The 16,680-nt window shown below is 51.4% G+C and overlaps 1 protein-coding gene across 2 annotated transcripts; it reads left to right on the top strand.

Annotated features, from left to right (window-relative positions):
- The first annotated feature begins 1,207 nt into the window (after positions 1-1,207).
- On the top strand, positions 1,208-8,415 carry Upk3a (uroplakin 3A). 2 transcript variants are annotated; one of them, XM_008844700.2, is made up of 6 exons: positions 1,208-1,289; positions 2,000-2,155; positions 3,083-3,362; positions 4,416-4,498; positions 6,338-6,470; positions 8,156-8,415. In XM_008844700.2, the coding sequence occupies exons 1-6, from the start codon at positions 1,238-1,240 to the stop codon at positions 8,313-8,315; spliced, it is 864 nt and encodes a 287-aa protein (XP_008842922.1). In that variant the 5' UTR covers positions 1,208-1,237; the 3' UTR covers positions 8,316-8,415. The 2 variants fall into 2 exon arrangements, with proteins under 2 accessions (XP_008842922.1, XP_008842923.1); XM_008844701.2 differs by lacking the exons at positions 3,083-3,362; positions 4,416-4,498.
- Positions 8,416-16,680: the final 8,265 nt, after the last annotated feature.

The following is a 16,680-nucleotide window of genomic DNA, read 5'->3' as shown; positions in this document are numbered from 1 at the left end:
TTTTTGTAGTCCCAGCTGACCTGAACTCATTATGTAGACCAGGCTGGCCTTAAACTCACAAGGATCCTCCCGCCTCTGCCTCCTGAGTGCTGGGATTAAAGGCATGCGCCACCACACCTGGCTCATGTCTGGCTTTTTACAAGGGTGCTGGGGAACCAAACTCAGGCCCTCATGCTTATACAGCAAGCACTCTACCCACTGTGCCATCTCTCTCGTCCTATTTTGCTCCTCTGAGTTCTTTCTCCATTCCAAATTTCCTTAATTCTCTAGTGGGTGCAACTCCAGTACCAGGCTATCCCCAAACTGCCTCACCCTCCTGACCATCAATGTTCCAATAAGGTCCTGTCTTCCATCTCTGGACTCTTGTTCTTAGAGTTTTCTCCATCAAGAGCCTGAGATAGCTCATTCTGAAGTCACAGATGGGTTTTTTTTTGCTTCCTCCCATACTTGTCGACTTGCTTCTGTGTCTTACATGTAAATGGTTTAAAGTGCATTTGGAGATGTACACAGACAGGAAACAGAGAGGGGTTAAAAACTCTGTCCCAGCACTCAGGAGGCAGAGGCAGTGGATCTCTGTGAGTTCCAGGCTTGCCTGGTCTACATAGTGAGTTGCAGGCCAGCCAGGGGCATATTGGGACCTCATCTCAAATAACAACAACAACAACAACAACAACAACAACAGAAAACCGCTATTCTATCCTCTTTGAATCAGCAGCCCTGGCCTGGGCGGCAGGACTCTGGGTCCCACCAATCCCAGCCCCTCCTCAGCCTCCCTGGGTGTCGGTCTTGCACCTGTGAACCCAAAGACCTATCCGAGTGTTTTCACAGATCCAGGACTGGATTGTAATTTATCCAGTGTCTGGCACATTTACATGTCTCGTCACATCTACAGTGTAGGGGCTCGTGCTTGTCAGAATTCGCGTCCCCACTTTACAGGGCAGAAACTGAGGTTCCAGATTGGGGGTGACCCAGAAGACACTGTGAAGACGCCAGCTCGATCTCTGCACGCAGTAGGCGCTTTGCTGAAGGCACAGGAAACAACCTAGCAAGGACCGGTACTCAGGAGCGCTGCGCTAGTGGGCGGGATCGTATGCAAATAGCCTGCGAAGAGACCGGCGATTGGCCTGCGCTGGAAGGGCAAGGCTCGTGCAGGGCTCCGGGCAGCAGGTGCACTGGGCAGGAGAGACCAGGTGTGCGCTCGCAGGGTGGACCGCGCTGCAGCGGCTCATCCTGGGCCATGCCTCTGCTCTGGGCTCTGCTGGTCCTCGGCTGTCTGCAATGTGGATGGAGTAAGCCGGGGATGGAGGGCACAGGGAGGAGCTGGGACACCGATCAGACTAGGAACTTCATTTGGGCGGTCCAGGAACCGGCGTGGGAGCCCAGACATTAGCAATAGTAGTCAGAAAAATAGTCAGCATTTATGAGTCCCCTCTGGTGGGAATCCTAGTACCCACCGACAGGTGGCCACAGCCTTGTGATGGGTGCCATGTGGTGACCGCTGGAGGTGGGGTTCCTGCTGAGGAGCTGCAGGAGAAAGTTCTGGGAGTGGGGGGGGCTTGTTTGTTCTTGTTGTAACCTAGAGTGTGTGTGGGGATGACAAAAGGTGAGGGTGGAGATCTGTAGATATTTTCAGAGGTTGAACTCATGGGAGGGCAGTGGGAGCTGCAAAGGGTCTTAGAGGAAGGAAAACAGGATGGGATTTGCATGTTAGAGGACCCTGTTACTAGGGTCCAGGTGAAGAGTGTGGGACGGAGGGTGAAAGCCCCTAGGGTAGAGAGATCTTGGGAGTGACATCAGAGAATAAAGACTGGCTGACTGGCGTGGGGTGGGGAGGTATCTGCCCAGGATGAACAGCAGGGTCAGGAACAGGCACTGCGTATGCCTGAGAGATGTTCTTGAGATGTCCGTTGGGAGGGCCAAACCCGGGGCCTGGCATAGAGCAGGTGCTCAGTTACTCCGGTGCCCAGAGGTCAGCTCCCATCCTTCTTGCCTTCGCCAGCTGTGAACCTCCAGCCCCAACTGGCCAGCGTGACCTTTGCCACCAACAACCCCACCCTCACCACTGTGGCCTTGGAGAAGCCTCTGTGCATGTTTGATAGCTCAGAGCCGCTCAACGGCACCTACGAGGTCTACCTTTATGCTATGGTTGATTCAGGTAAGAGCCTGCTCACCTCTGAAAGAGTCCTTGACCTCTCCACAGGGAGGAGGAGGAGGAAAGTGGGTAACAGGGTGCTGCATGTCTATTGAGGTCAGCTGGACTCCCCTGCTTGGCAGCCCCATGCACGCACTGGCAGAGTTGTGGCTGCCCTTACCCTAACATCCAGGCTCATGGGGGAAAGACACACCAGTTTCTGAGTACCAAGTGCCCTGCCCATCTCAGAGCTGATGTCTATAAGCAGCGCGCAGGGTACTGTGGCAGAGCGGGGAATTGAGGCAGGCATGGGGGTCCCTCCCTGGAGCCTCCACAGTGACAGAGCAAATCCAGATCTTGCTGCTAGTCCTCAAGCCCTTCTTGAGGTCCTTCTGGGGACTGGGGGTGCCACACACCATACTTGTTCCTGCTCCCGGTGACAGCCTCTCAACACTGCCAACATTCTATTGTCTGAAAACCTTTACTGGAAGCAGACCTATGCCCCATCTGAGGGCACCTCGGGGTATTTTTCTGCCATTTCACAGAAGTCTGGGGTCCAGAGAAGTCAAGTAAATGGTTCAAGGTCACCCAGGTAACAAAGAGATGTGGGACCCAACATGGGTCTGGCCACATACATCCCAGCATTACCCTCTTTCTGATTTATAGGCCTGCCAGCTACAGGTGGCAAAAATCTGTTGCGCTAGGGGTTATAGTGACATTGTAAGATGGGGGTGGGGGATGAGAGACAGACCTAAAGTCTAACACCAGGAAGGTGTTCCTGGGCCAGTTGCACTATTGTCTTGTGAGAGTGAGGACTTAGCTTGCATATCACCACAGGACTCGGCACCAGCGTGGGACAGAGTGGAGGCTCAGGGGCATCCAATAAATGACTGTGTAGATGTTACTAATCTGCAGTGGCCAGAGTCCTGACTCCCAGCACCACTTCTGCAGCCAACTCCAGGAATGCATCTGTGCAGGATGGTGCGGGGATCCCCTTGAGCTCCACCTTCAGGCAAACTCAGGGCGGAAGTACAGGCCCCTACAAGGCTGCAGCCTTCGACCTGACCCCTTGCAGTGACCTGCCCAGCCTGGATGCCGTCGGAGATGTGACCCAGGCTTCAGAGATCCTGAACGCATACCTGGTCAGGGTGGGCAGCAATCGGACCTGTCTATGGGACCCCAACTTCCAGGGCCTCTGCAACCCACCCCTGTCAGCAGCCACAGAGTACAGGTGGGTGTGTGTAGGTGTGGGAGGATGGAAGAGGGGACAAAGTGGGGGAAACCACATTTCTCAGAGCTTTGATACAGGGACCATCCCAGGTCTCAGGCAGGGTTGATTTCCTGATATGTAGGTCAGAAGGACCCAGCTTGCCACTTACCACTGTGCAATCCTGTTCTGTCTGAAACTTTCTCTCTCATTTTGAGACAAGGTTTCATGTAGTCTGGGCTAGGCCTGAACTCCTGAGTCTCCTGCCTCTACTTCTCGAGTGCTGGGATTACTGGTATGCTTCACCATGCCTGGCTTAAGTGTGAGTCACACATGCTGAGCATGTGTCCTACTGAACTACAGTCCCAGCCCAAGGGGTTTTAACATTTTTTTTTTGAGACAGGGGCTCTCTGTAACCCCAGCTGGCCTGGAACTCACTATGTAGACCAGGCTGGCCTTGAACTCACAGAGATCCACCTGTCTCTGCCTCCTGAGTGGGTGCTGGGATTAAAGGCCTGTCCAGGGTTTTAATTTTAAGTGTCATTAGACTACAGGTTGTAGATGAGTTGGTCCTCATGTAATTGCATTCATCATTTTAAACCGGGACTTCTGCAGACTGTCTAGTCTCACTGTCTTGCTGTCTTCTGACTAACCATCTTTGTTTGGGGTTCCTGCATCTAAAACATGGCCCTGACCCAAGGTCACTGGGGCTGATGATGGATGTTATCGCTGATGTTCTAAGTCACTTTGTGATCCCAAGGACCAGAGCTGCCAGAAGGATGTGTGCTAACACCCAGCAAAGGTGTTGCCGGTGCTGCATAAAATAAAGAGGATGCTCCTGAAGGGACTGCTGAGCCCCCAGCTCCGAAGGCTTCCTGAAACAGGTGTAGCCAAGCTGGGACAGATCCAGGGTGCTATGTGGTCAAGGCCAGCATCCTTCTACTATCCTGCTGTGCTGGCCCACCCAGTGGCTGTCTGCTGGAAGTCTCCCTGTGTCCACATGGCCCTCCTCCCTCCTGTCCCTGTGGCTGGGTGCACAAGATGGATGGAAGTCACTCTTACTCCAAATTCTTCCAGGTTCAAATATGTCCTGGTTAACATGTCCACAGGCTTGGTGCAAGAGCAGACCCTATGGTCAGATCCCATCCGTACCAACCAGCGTAAGTGTGTGTTGGGGATGGGCTGGTTCTGGGGTGATCCTTAAGGAACCCCAGGAATACAGGGTCAGGTATGATCAAGAGGAGACTCAGGTTGTTACTGGGAAAAGCCCCTCAGGCATTTGGCTGTTGAACACAGTGGTTTCTGTGATAGTCTAACCTGAAGCAACCTCTTCCCTCTTCCACCATTGAGAGCAAGGTGCAGGGTTGGCTGGGCTGAGCCACAATAAAGGTACTAAAGTCAAGATCAGGGACTAATGTGTGCTCACCTTGAACAGCAGGAGTATGTCTGGACTCAGAGCCTGTTGGTTCTGTGGCTGGATCTGCATCTGTATCCACACAGGACAGTTCAAAGACTGAGGACTCGGGAACAACCATGCCCTCCCCTCACTCAGAGCCCCTGAGGCACATGGCAGGGGCTAAGAGGTCACAGGACAACTGAGGTCCTGCCTCCATCCCTCTGGTTCTCAGCAAAGAGCCCAGGCTCATACACACTTATGTTCCTGGGCCATTTGTGCTGTGCAGAGAAAGGCCAGGTAATCTTTGAGCAACCTCAGTGGAGAAACTCCCTGCTCCTCACTTCAGCACCAAGGTGGGACTGGAGGTAGGAGACAGAGCTCTGCTGTCTACGCTGGCCACATGGAGCAAGAGGCTCCAAAAGGTTGCCTGGGGTCACACACTAGCAAGGGGCATGGAGGAGAGTGTGATATGTTTATGGTGTATATATGTGAAAGTGAACACGGCTGTTAGTATAACTGAATTAGCCATGGGTCTGAATGTGTGGTGTGTGTCTGTGGTTTACATGTGTGTGCAGGAGCGTGTTTGGTGTGTTGCATGGGTCTATGAGTGTGTGTGGTGTGTGGCATGGTGTGGGACATGTGTCTGTGTGTGTATGAATGAGTGGTGTGTTGCATGGGTCTATGTGTGTGTGGTATGTGGTGTGTGGAGTAGTGTGGGACATGTGTCTGTGAGTGTGTATGTGTGATATATAGCACGGGTCTATGAGTGTGTATGATGTGTATTGAGTGTGGTTATATATGGTATATGTTGTATGTGGGTAAGTATATGTGGCATGTGTGGGCTGCTGGGTGACCCCACCCACGCTTCCTCCCTGCCCCCCATCCTATGACATTCCCACTTATCTTGGTCCCATTGAAGCAGCCTTGAGATCTTTGGGGCACAGCCTGGCTCTAAGCCTGACCTCTGCCCCTCGTACCTCTGCCTCCTTTCCTGAGCGCTGGGAAGAACCTCTCCCCAGCCCGCCTGGTGGAGTCCCACCTAGGAAGTCTGACAGCAGGACCAGGCCCAGCTTTCCTCCGGCAGGTCCTAAGGCCTGACCTCTGGGAATGGTGTGCATCTGGGACCACCTAGGCCTGGGGTCTTGAGTGCCATGCGTGAGCTCAGAGTAAGGTCTCCAATGCTACAGAGTGGCTGTCTTTATGTAGAGCCTGTAGGTTGTTTCCAAGGGTGACACTAGCCAGAAGAGGGAGAGCCACAGCCTCACAGGCCCAGCTAGGCCTGCCCTTTGCTCAACTTCATTTTAATAATTTACAACACATATTCCACCCATGTCACTGGAAATCTTGGAAATCTCTATAACTTTATCTTATACAAAAGGAAGTAAGAGACCAGAAACATTCAGACTGTGGAAACTGGGGTGTAAGGCAGGCAGGCCTTTGAGCTCAAGCTTGGAAAGGGACAGTCACTGCCCTGGGTCCTTGGGTCATCTTGGACTCTGGGCAGTCAGGGCAAGTTGGGGGTAGGGGGGAACCTGCCTGTCTCTGGACGAAGACCTAGGGTGGGGCATTGTATGAGAAGTAAGAGGGTCCTGGTTCTCTGCAGCCATCCCCTACTCAACCATCGACACATGGCCAGGCCGTCGGAGCGGAGGCATGATCGTCATCACCTCCATCCTGGGCTCCCTGCCCTTCTTCCTGCTTGTGGGCTTTGCGGGGGCCATCGTCCTCAGCTTTGTGTGAGTACTGCCAGTTGGGAGGACTAGACCCAGGGGACAGAGACATCCTCCTCAGGAAAAACTTGGCAGCCTGGTCCTCTGAGGCAGGGCTGGGGGAAGGAGCAAGTTAGGGGCTTCTGGCCACCCTAGAGGGGTGGGGCAGGTGAAAGTCTTGGGACTTCCAAGGCCAGGTCCTCTAGCTGTCTAGGGAGGGACTCAGGAGAGAGAGGAGCAGGGGAGGAGGGGTTGTGGGGAGGCAGGGGCTCAGAGTGGGAGGACTGAAAGGCGAGGTGGATTCAGGGATCAGAGAAGTTAGGAAGGAAGGGGCTGGGGGAGGGCCTCGGGAGATTGGGGCTCAGGTGTACCCCACTTTGTGGGCAGTGGGTTCATTCAGAGCTCAGTTTTGGGGCTAGGAGTGTAGCTTTGTGTACAGCACTTGCCTAGCCTGCAGGAAGCCTTGGGTTCTACCCAGGCACCCACAAAGGAGAGGGACCTTAGCTCTGATAGAGTTGTACAACCTTAGCAAGGCATATGGTCTTTCTGGTCCTCAGTTTCCTGTCTGGGAAACAGAGATAATAATGTTATCCAGGACACAGTGGTGAAGGTCAGGTGGGATTAGCTCTGTCAAGCCCTCAGGGCAGCGCCTGGGAGCTGTTATGGTAATGCACCCAGGTGCTGTTCAGGTAGACAAACTGAGGCCTATGGGAGAGAAGGCAACCCTATGTCAAGGCCTGGGTCTAGAACCTGGTCTCCTGACTGCTGGAGCCTGAGAGGGTGAAGCCGGTGGTGAATCAATCCCCTTCCCACCCACTCAACCAGACTGTAGTACATGAGAATCCAGGGACTGACTGGCGGGCACTGGAGCAGCAGCAGGCGGGTTTCCTGGAAGAGGAGTCGGAGAAAGCAAGCTCATGAATACAGGAATGGATCCCAGTCAGTGGTGCTGCTCGGCCCAGCTGTGGCCAGTCAAGGAGACTCCAGAGGCCTTTGAAGACAAGAGAGTTGTTTCAGTTGGGGTGGGGAGGAAGTGGGAAAGCTCCCCCCAGTAGGTGAAATTAACTTGGGACCCTGAACCTAGCCAGGCTGGGATGGGCTGGGGATGGGCAGTGAAATCAGGTTATCCCTCTGACATTTAAATGTAAAAAGTACTGAAGTTAAATGACAGCAGCCTATTGCAGCTGGACTGTGGTCACGTCTCTTCCCTGGGAAGTGCTGAGTCTGGTCCCAGTCTCCAGGAGGGCCTAGCTCTTCTCTCTACCCCAGACCATCCCTACCTGTTCCTGCCCTGCTTAGTCTACTGCCCTTCTCCTCACTCTCACCCATGGGCCTTCCTCTGCCCCGACCCCTCCTTCAGGGCCAAGGAAGCCTAACCGGTGCCCTCGCCTAGACACGTCTGCTCCATGTGGTCTACTGTGGCTTGTCTCTACAGATGATCTTAGTACTTTGGAGACATGAGACAATGGCCTCCAATTTTTCAGGTCACAGACAGGAAACTATTCACATAATTTAAAAGAAACAAAAAACTGGGGGGGGGGCACTTTCCTTATGCCCAGGGCTTGGCACACAGCAAGGGCCCCCAAAACATTGGTTTGTTGAATGCATGTATGAGGTTATACTCTTGAAATCAGTGTCTGAGTGTGAAAGCCCTGAGCAGCTGTGGAAGTTTCAGTTTGGCTCACCCTGGCTCTCTCCACTCTCTTGCTTAGGGATACAGGAAACTCTGATGGGGAAACAACGCATGATTCTCAGATCACACAGGAGGCTGTCCCCAAGACCCTGGAGACCTTTGAGTCTTCCTACACATCTGTGAACCGGGGGCCATCCCTGGACAGAGCTGAGGTGTTCTCTAGCAAGCTCCAGGACTAAGACAAGGCCCAACCTAGGGCCATTCCCTCCTCCATGCCAGCCTGGCCCTGGGGTCTGCAGACATGGATGTTTATATCCGAACCAGACCAAAGGTGAAGCAAGGCGCATTGATCCCACTTCAAGAAAATTCAATAAAATCTTCCTAAGATTTTGAGTTCAGTGACAATGGGAATGTGGTCAGGGACTGGGTAGATGAGTGATACCACATCGAGGGCTTGGAGGGGTCTCCAGCAGGTAGGGGCGCTGTTGTCCAAACTATGCTGAGGAGGGCTGCCTGAGAACATGTAAGTTACTAGGCTCCCAGCCCTGAGCCCCAATCTCCCCATCTATTAAATGGGCTGCTGAATATAGGCCATTTACAAAGCTACCCTGCCCAGCTTCCTGCATTGCTTTCCCCGAGGGATTCTCTATGGCCCTGATCTGTATGGTTCAGAGAATGACGGACACATCAGGCTTTGAATGAGTAAGTCATTAAGTGCATAGCAAGCCAAAGTAAAAGAAAAAATAGGAAGTGATAGATGGATAGACAGACAGATGATAGATAATAAATAGGTGGTAGATAAATAGATGATACATAGACAGACATAGATGACAGACTGAGGCAGATAGTGTTATAGCTGGTCTTCAGTTGCTGTGATAAAGTACTCTGACCAATACCAACTTGGGGAGTGTCCTAGTTTGTTCTTCATTGCTGTGACAAAACACTCTGCCACTACCAACTTGGGGAGGAAAGGGTTTATTCAGCTTACATCTCCCAGGTCACAGTTCATCAGGGAGCCCAAGGTAGGAACTCAGGGCAGGAACCTGGAGGCAGGAGCTGGAGCACAGGGCATGGAGGAACGCTGCTTACTGGCTTACTCCCCTGGCCCCTGCTCAGCCTGCTTTCTTATGTAACACAGGCCCACTGCCCAGGGGTGGCACCACCCACAGTGGGCTGGGCTCTCCCACATCACTCATCAAGAAGATGCCCCTCAGACATGGCCACAGGCCAGTCCAATAGAGGCAATTCCCTGACTGAGGCTCCCTCAACCCAGGTGTGTCAAGTTGACACTAAAGCTATCCAGACACAATTGACCCCTTGTCAACTTGACATACAAACATCACTATTAAACCATAACTTTCCAATTTTTGTCCCCAAGATACGATGTTAATATCACAACCTAAGACAGTACAACCTTAAAAACCCCACAGTCCTTAAAAAATCCAAACACTTTAAGGTCCATAGTCTCTTTTAAAAGTCTCAACTGTGGGTGGGCTTCTGTAAAATCCAAAACAAGTACTGTCTTATTTCAAAGGAAAGAATTGGCCGGGCGTGGTGGCGCACGCCTGTAGGAGGCAGAGGCAGGCGGATCTCTGTGAGTTCAAGTCCAGCCTGGTCTACATAGTGAGTTCCAGGACAGCTGGGGCTACAGGAAGACCCTGCTTCAAAAAAAAAAAAAAAAAGTCAAAGGGAAGAATCGGGCACACCTAAGCAAAACCCAAGTCCAGCAAAGCAGCTCGAGGCTGGACATCTGGGATTCACTCATGATCTTCTAGGCTCCAAAGGGTACTAGCAGCTCCACTGCTCTGACCCTGCCATCCATAGCACACACATCTCACAGACCCAGGCCAGCTCCATTCCACACCTACTGCTGTCCTTGGTGGTCGTCCCATGGTCCCGGCATCTCCAAAACCTGGGGTCTCCACTGATACTGAGGCTACACCTTCACCAGTGGCCTCTTCTTGCCTCTTGGGGTGCAAAGCCTCAGATTCTCTCCATGACCCCTTCAATCCTGGGGTCTTCGCTGCAACTGAAGCTGCACTTTCACCTATGGCCTTTCCTGGCCTCTCAGAGTGCCAAGCCTCAGCTGCTCTCTGTGACCCCTTCACGCTTTCAACACCAGAACCATGCAGGAGACTCTTACACATTACCAAGTCCTGCTTCCAGCTACAGATGGAGGCTCAAGTCCCCTCTGTGTGCTGACCCTGAGGAAATGCCTCCCAGAAGACTCCACCATGGTGATGCTGGTCTCTTGGTACTTACAGCTGATTTTTCAGCCCCAGCTAACCAGCATCAATTGTCCCAGTAAAGCAAAGGTTTTGTTTCAGTTTCTGGTCCCTTCTTAATCACAGATGATTCTTCAACCCCAGCCGACCAGAACCTACAGATTCTCAATCCAAAATCTCACATGAACAGCCCTGATCGTCTCCACTTCCCTTTGAAACTTCACAAGCCAGGCCTCCATAGTCTACAACTCTTTCAGCATAACTGTTCCAAGCTCCACAGCAACAAACTCTGAGCACGCAATGGCTTTTCCAGACCAAAGTTCCAAACACTTCCACAGTCCTCCCAAAAACACCAAGGTCAGGTCTGTCACAGCAATATCCCACTCTTTGGTACCAATTTCTGTCTTAGTACCAACTTGGGGAGGAAAGGGTTTATTTGTCTTACATCTCCCAGGTCACAGTTCATCAGGGAGCCCAAGGTAGGAACTCAGGGCAGGAACCTAGAGGCAGGAGCTGGAGCACAGGCCATGAAGGAACACTTGCTTACTGGCTTGCTCCCCTGGCCCCTGCTCAGCCTGCTCTCTTATCCAACACAGGCCCACCTGCCCAGGGGTGGCACCACCCACAGTGGGCTGGGCCCTCCCACATCACTCATCAAGAAGATGCCCCTCAGACATGGCCACAGGCCAGTCCAATAGAGGCAATTCCCCAATTGAGGCTCCCTCAACCCAGGTGTGTCAAGTTGACACTAAAGCCATCCAGCACAGGGAGGTAACAGTTTATTCAGCTGACATCTCCCGGGTCACAGTTCATCACTGAGGGAGCCCACAGCAGGAACTCAGGGCAGGAACCTGGAGGCAGGAGCTGGAGCACAGACCATGCAGGAACGCTGCTTACTGGCTTGGTCTCCTGGCCTGTACTCAGCCTGCTTTCTTATACAACACAGGCCCATCTGCCCAGGGCTGGCACTGCCCACAGTGGACTGGGACCTCCCATATCACTCAAGAAAATGCCCCACAGATATGGCCACAAGTCAGTCCAATGGAGGCAATTTCTTAGTTGAGACTCCCTCTACCTGTGTCAAGTTGACAACTAAAACTATCTGGCATAGATAGATAGATTGATAGATAGATAGATGATAGACAGATGATAGATAGATAGATAGATAGAAAGAAAGAAAGAAAGAAAGAAAGAAAGAAAGAAAGAAAGAAAGAAAGAAAGAAAGAAAGAAAGGTAGATATAGGAAAATTTCATCAAATCAGGTGCTCACAGCATCCAGCACAAACCGACTGGGAAGCTGAAGCAGCAGCTGGAGCTCCCAACTGAGGTCTCTCTGGGGCTGAACTTCTGCTTCTCCTTCCCACCGCTGGCTCTTTTATATTATGGGATAAACAGTAGACACTTCTGTTGGAAACAGTTTACCTTCCAGCTGTTCTCAAGGATACGATGCTTTTACTCTTGGGATTTTTGGCTGTTCTCTACTCCCTGTCACAGAGTTAGGGGGCCTGTCTACCTCCAGACAAGGGCCTTGGAGGACACTGAGACAAACATGCTTGGTTCTGAAATGGGGCAGGGGGCAGCCTAGTTTCCAAAGCCAGCTTCTCAGTGAGCTCAGATAGCACATGGCAACTTAACGACATAATGTCCATTACAGGCTCCCAGACCAGAAGATCAGGGATGAATGAATCAGACTGTCACAGAGTGCGTATAAGAGGCTACAGGAGTCCCAGGAAGTGGAGCACGAAGTCTGCCTGTGTGCGTGTGTGCATGCGTGTGAAGGGGCTGTCCCAGCCCAGGGTCTGGGTTCAAAAGACTCATTCCTCTTTTCTGAGCAACATAATAAGGCTGCCTTCCCTTTTGGGGTGTGTAAAACAAGCCCCCCCATCATTGAAAGAGGCGCTATGAAGCTGGCTGACTAAAGCAGGATAGTTATTTACCACTGCAAGGAAGACAGTAACCCACACCCCAGGCTAAGCAGTGGCCCCAGTGACTAGACGCTTCCTCCAGGGTCACTGCAGAGCAACAAATGTGTGTGCCTTTCACTTGCAGCTCAAGTGTTGAAATCCTGACTCTCAATAGGACCTATTAACGGCGGGGGTGGGGCTTTAGAGGGTGCTAAGGGTGGAGACCATGACTAGGATCCATGACTGGGGTCCCCAGGACCGGTGTGGTGGTACATGCATGTAATCCCAGTGCTCTGGAGGTGGAGACAGGAAGATCAGAGTTCAAGGTCATCTTTGGCAACACAATGAGTTTGAGGACCACCAGGGTTACATGAGACCTGTTTAGAAAGCAGGAAGGTGGGGAGGGAAGTGGGGGGCAGAGAGCTCCTTCCTGTTCGCCATGAGAAGATCAGTCAGCAGCCTGCAGCTCTGGGTGGGGGGTCCCCAGAACCTAAACGTGCTGGTACCTTGATCAAAACTTCTTGGACCATGAGAAGTAGGTTTCTGTGACTTATCAGCCACCCTGTGCCTGGCATCGTGTGACACCAGCTCAATCTGACCAACACAGGCCTGACCCCTAAGAAGAGGAGATCCCTAAACCCAAGGTCTCTGGCATCCTAGTCCAGCACTCTGCCGCTGAGCCATACCCCAGCACTTCAGCTGTTTTAAATTGCACAATCCCAGCATTTCATCCCCTCACATGTGCAATCACAACCTCCATCTTGTTCCCTGAGTGCTCAGTGCCCTCCAAAGGAGCCCCATACCTACTGCACAGCCTGCCCCACTGCTCCTCCCCAGCCCCTAGCAACCACTACCCTTGCATCTGTCTCCATGGATTTACCAAGCCTGTTTTTTTTTCTTCTCAATTTTTATTTATTGATTTTGATTTTCTGTGTATGAGTGTTTTGCCTGCATGTATGTAAGTGTATCCATGTCATGCAATGCCCACAGAGGCCAGAGAGGGCATGAGATCCCCTAGAACTGGAGTTACAGATGGTTGTTAGCCACCATGTGGGTTCCAGGAACTGAGCCCAGGTCCTCAGCAAGAGAAGCCAGTGCTCTTAAACACCAGGCCACCTCTCCAGCCTTGTGATGGGGTATTTATCTATAACCTGCACACACCCTCCCATATTCTTTATTATTAATTTTTGGAGGAGTGCTGGGGATGGAACCTAGGGCCTTGCAATGCTAGACAAGCAAGCCATCTAGCACCTACCACACCAAGACCCTCTGTGTACTTTAAGTCACCTGTAGCTTACTTCGTATCTAGTACAGTGTTCTGTTTATTTGCTGTCAGAGAACATTTCACAATGTTGCCCAAGCTGGTCTCCAGCTGTTTGGCTGAAGTGATCCTCCTCCTTCAGCATCCTGAGTAGTTGTAACATGAACCACTGTGTTGTAATACAGTGAGGTAATCTGTGAATAGTTGTCATACTGTTTATTTGGTGACTGATGACAAGAATAAGTCTGTCCACGCCCTAGCTACAGCTTTTTCCTCTGGCTAGATATCTCTTTTGTATACAGTGTGTGTGTGTGCGTGCGCATATGTGCATGTAGGTATGGAGGCCAGTGTGGAGTGCCTTTCTCTATCACTTCACACCTTACATTTTTAATTTTAAAAAATGAAGTTGGATGTGGTAGCCCATGCCTTTAGTCCCAGCATTTGGGAGGCAGAGGCAGATGGATCTCTGTGAGAGCAAGGCCAGCCTTGATCTACATAGCCAGTTCCAGGCCAGCTGGGGCTATAGGGGCTGTCTCAAAAAGACAAAAAGAAAAAAGGGCAAAACTCCAAAAAAAACCAAGACCAAAAACAAAACAGTAGCAACAACAAAAAAACCCAAACAACAACAACAGCAACAACAGCAGTAACAGCAGCAACAACAACAGCAACAACAGCAACAACAGCAGCAGCAACAGCAGCAACAACAGCAACAGCAACATCAGCAACAACAGCAGCAACAGCAACAGCAACAGCAACAACAACAGCAACAACAGCAGCAGCAACAGCAGCAACAGCAGCAGCAACAACAGCAACAACAGCAGCAACAACACTAGCAGCAACAGCAGCAACAACAGCAGCAGCAGCAGCAACAGCAGCAGCAACCACAGCAACAACAGCAGCAACAACAGCAACAACAGTAGCAACAACAGCAACAGCAGCAGCAACAGCAGCAACAACAGCAACAACAGCAGCAACAACAGCAACAGCAGCAGCAACAGCAGCAATAGCAACAACAGCAACAGCAGCAGCAACAGCAGCAACAACAGCAACAACAGCAACAACAACAGCAACAGCAGCAGCAACAGCAGCAACAGCAGTAACAACAGTAGCAACAAACAGCAGCAATAGCAGCAACAACAGTAGCAACAACAGCAGCAATAGCAGCAACAACAGTAGCAACAGCAGCAACAACAACAGCAACAACAACAGCAACAGCAGCAGCAACAGCAGCAACAGCAGTAACAACAGTAGCAACAACAGCAACAACAGCAGCAACAGCAGCAGCAACAACAGCAGCAACAGCAGCAACAGCAGCAGCAACAACAGCAACAACAGCAGCAACAACAGCAGCAACAACAGCAACAGCAGCAACAACAGCAACAGCAATCAACAGCAACAACAGCAGCAACAGCAGCAGCAGCAACAGCAGCAACAGCAGCAGCAACAGCAAACAGCAGTAACAACAGCAGCAACAACAGCAAACAGCAGCAACAACAGCAACAACAGCAGCAGCAGCAACAAAAGAAACAAAAGCATAAAAGACGAAAATAATGTGTTTTGGGGTAGGACAGGGCATGCCATAACACATAGAGGTCAGAGAACAAGTTTCGGGAGTCAATTCTCTCCTTCTGCCATGTGGGCTCCAAGGATCACACTTAGGTTATCAGACTTGGTGGCGAGTGCTCCCTATCCCGATCCACCTTTATCTTATTTGAGACAGGGTCTCTCACTGAACCTGGAGCTTGCCAGCTAACCATGGAACCCCCGTGACCCACCTGCCTGTACCCCCACCCCAGTGCCAGAGTTATAGGTGCACCCCACCACACCCTGATTCTTGTTTTGTTTGTTTTTGTTTTTTGAGACAGGGTCTCCCTGTAGCCCCAGCTGGCCTGGAACTGGCTATGTAGACCATGCTGGCCTTGAACTCACACGAGATCTGTTTGCCTCTGCCTCCCAAGTGCTGGAACTAAAGTCGTGTGCCACCATGCCTGGTCTTAAAAATCAAGGGGATCGCTGGGTGAGGTGGCACATGCCTTTAATCCCAGCACTTGGGAGGCAGAGGCAGGCAGATCTTTGTGAGTCAGAGGCCAGCCTGGTCTACATAGTGAGTTCCAGGACAGTTGGGGCTACAGGGAGACCCTGTCTCAGAAAAAGACAAAAAAAAAATTAAGGGGATCAATCCATCAAGGGGATCAATCCATTGATTGTATCAGAGCCTTCATAATCTGATCATCTCAGAAAACTCCTTGCAGACAGATCCGGAGGTGTGCTTTAAATCTTCTAGATGTTTCCCAGTCCTGTCAAGTCAGCAATCAAGATTCATGCTCCCAGCCTCCTCCAGCATCCCTGAAGCCCTGACCCACAGCAGTCACAGATGTACTGTCTATCTCTGCAGTGTTATTTTAAGACTGTTACATAAGTAGAATCACAAAGCATGAAACCCTTCGAGATTGTTTTTAATTCATGCAGTATGCTTTCCTTGAGATTGACCAGCGTCACCGCCTTTATTGAACCTTTTTATCACCGAGAACTGTCCACAGGGTGAGTGGACTACGTGTTTGCCCATTCACTCAGGGGAGGACTTTGAGATATTTCTGGTTTGAGCGCTTCTGAATCCAGCTACAAGGCACATGTGTGAACAGGTTTCTCTTCATACGAGCAGTTTTCATCTCTGGGATAAATACCCGACTACAGCTGCTGGGTTAGAGGGTAACGGCACACTCATTTCAAAAAGAAATGGGGGCTGGAGAGATGGCTCAGCAGTTAAGAGCACTGCCTGTTTTTGTAGGTGACCCAGGATCGAATCCCAGCCCCACATGGTGGCTAACAACTGTCTGTAACTCCAGTTCCAGAGGATCTAACACCCTCTTCTGTCCTCCGTGGGCACTGTACAACATGGGTGCTGTGCTGGATAGCTTTAGTGTCAACGTGACACACCTGGGTTGAGGGAGCCTCAGTTGGGGAATTGCCTCTATTGGACTGGCCCGTGACCATGTCTGAGGGGTATCTTCTTGATGAGTGATGAGGGAGGGCCCAGCCCACGGTGGGTGGTGCCACCCTGGGCAAGTGGGCCTGTGTTGCATAAAAAAGCAGGCTGAGTAAGGGCCAGGGGAGCAAGTCAGTAAGCAGCGTACCTCCATGGCCTGTGCTCCAGTTCCTGCTTCCAGGTTCCTGCCCTGAGTTCCTGCCTTGGGCTCCCTGATGAACTGCAACT

Source organism: Nannospalax galili, unplaced genomic scaffold (assembly GCF_000622305.1).
Source record: "Nannospalax galili isolate Female #2095 unplaced genomic scaffold, S.galili_v1.0 scaffold180, whole genome shotgun sequence".
Taxonomy (NCBI): Eukaryota; Metazoa; Chordata; class Mammalia; order Rodentia; family Spalacidae; genus Nannospalax; species Nannospalax galili.
This window is presented reverse-complemented; position numbering and strand designations above follow the sequence as displayed.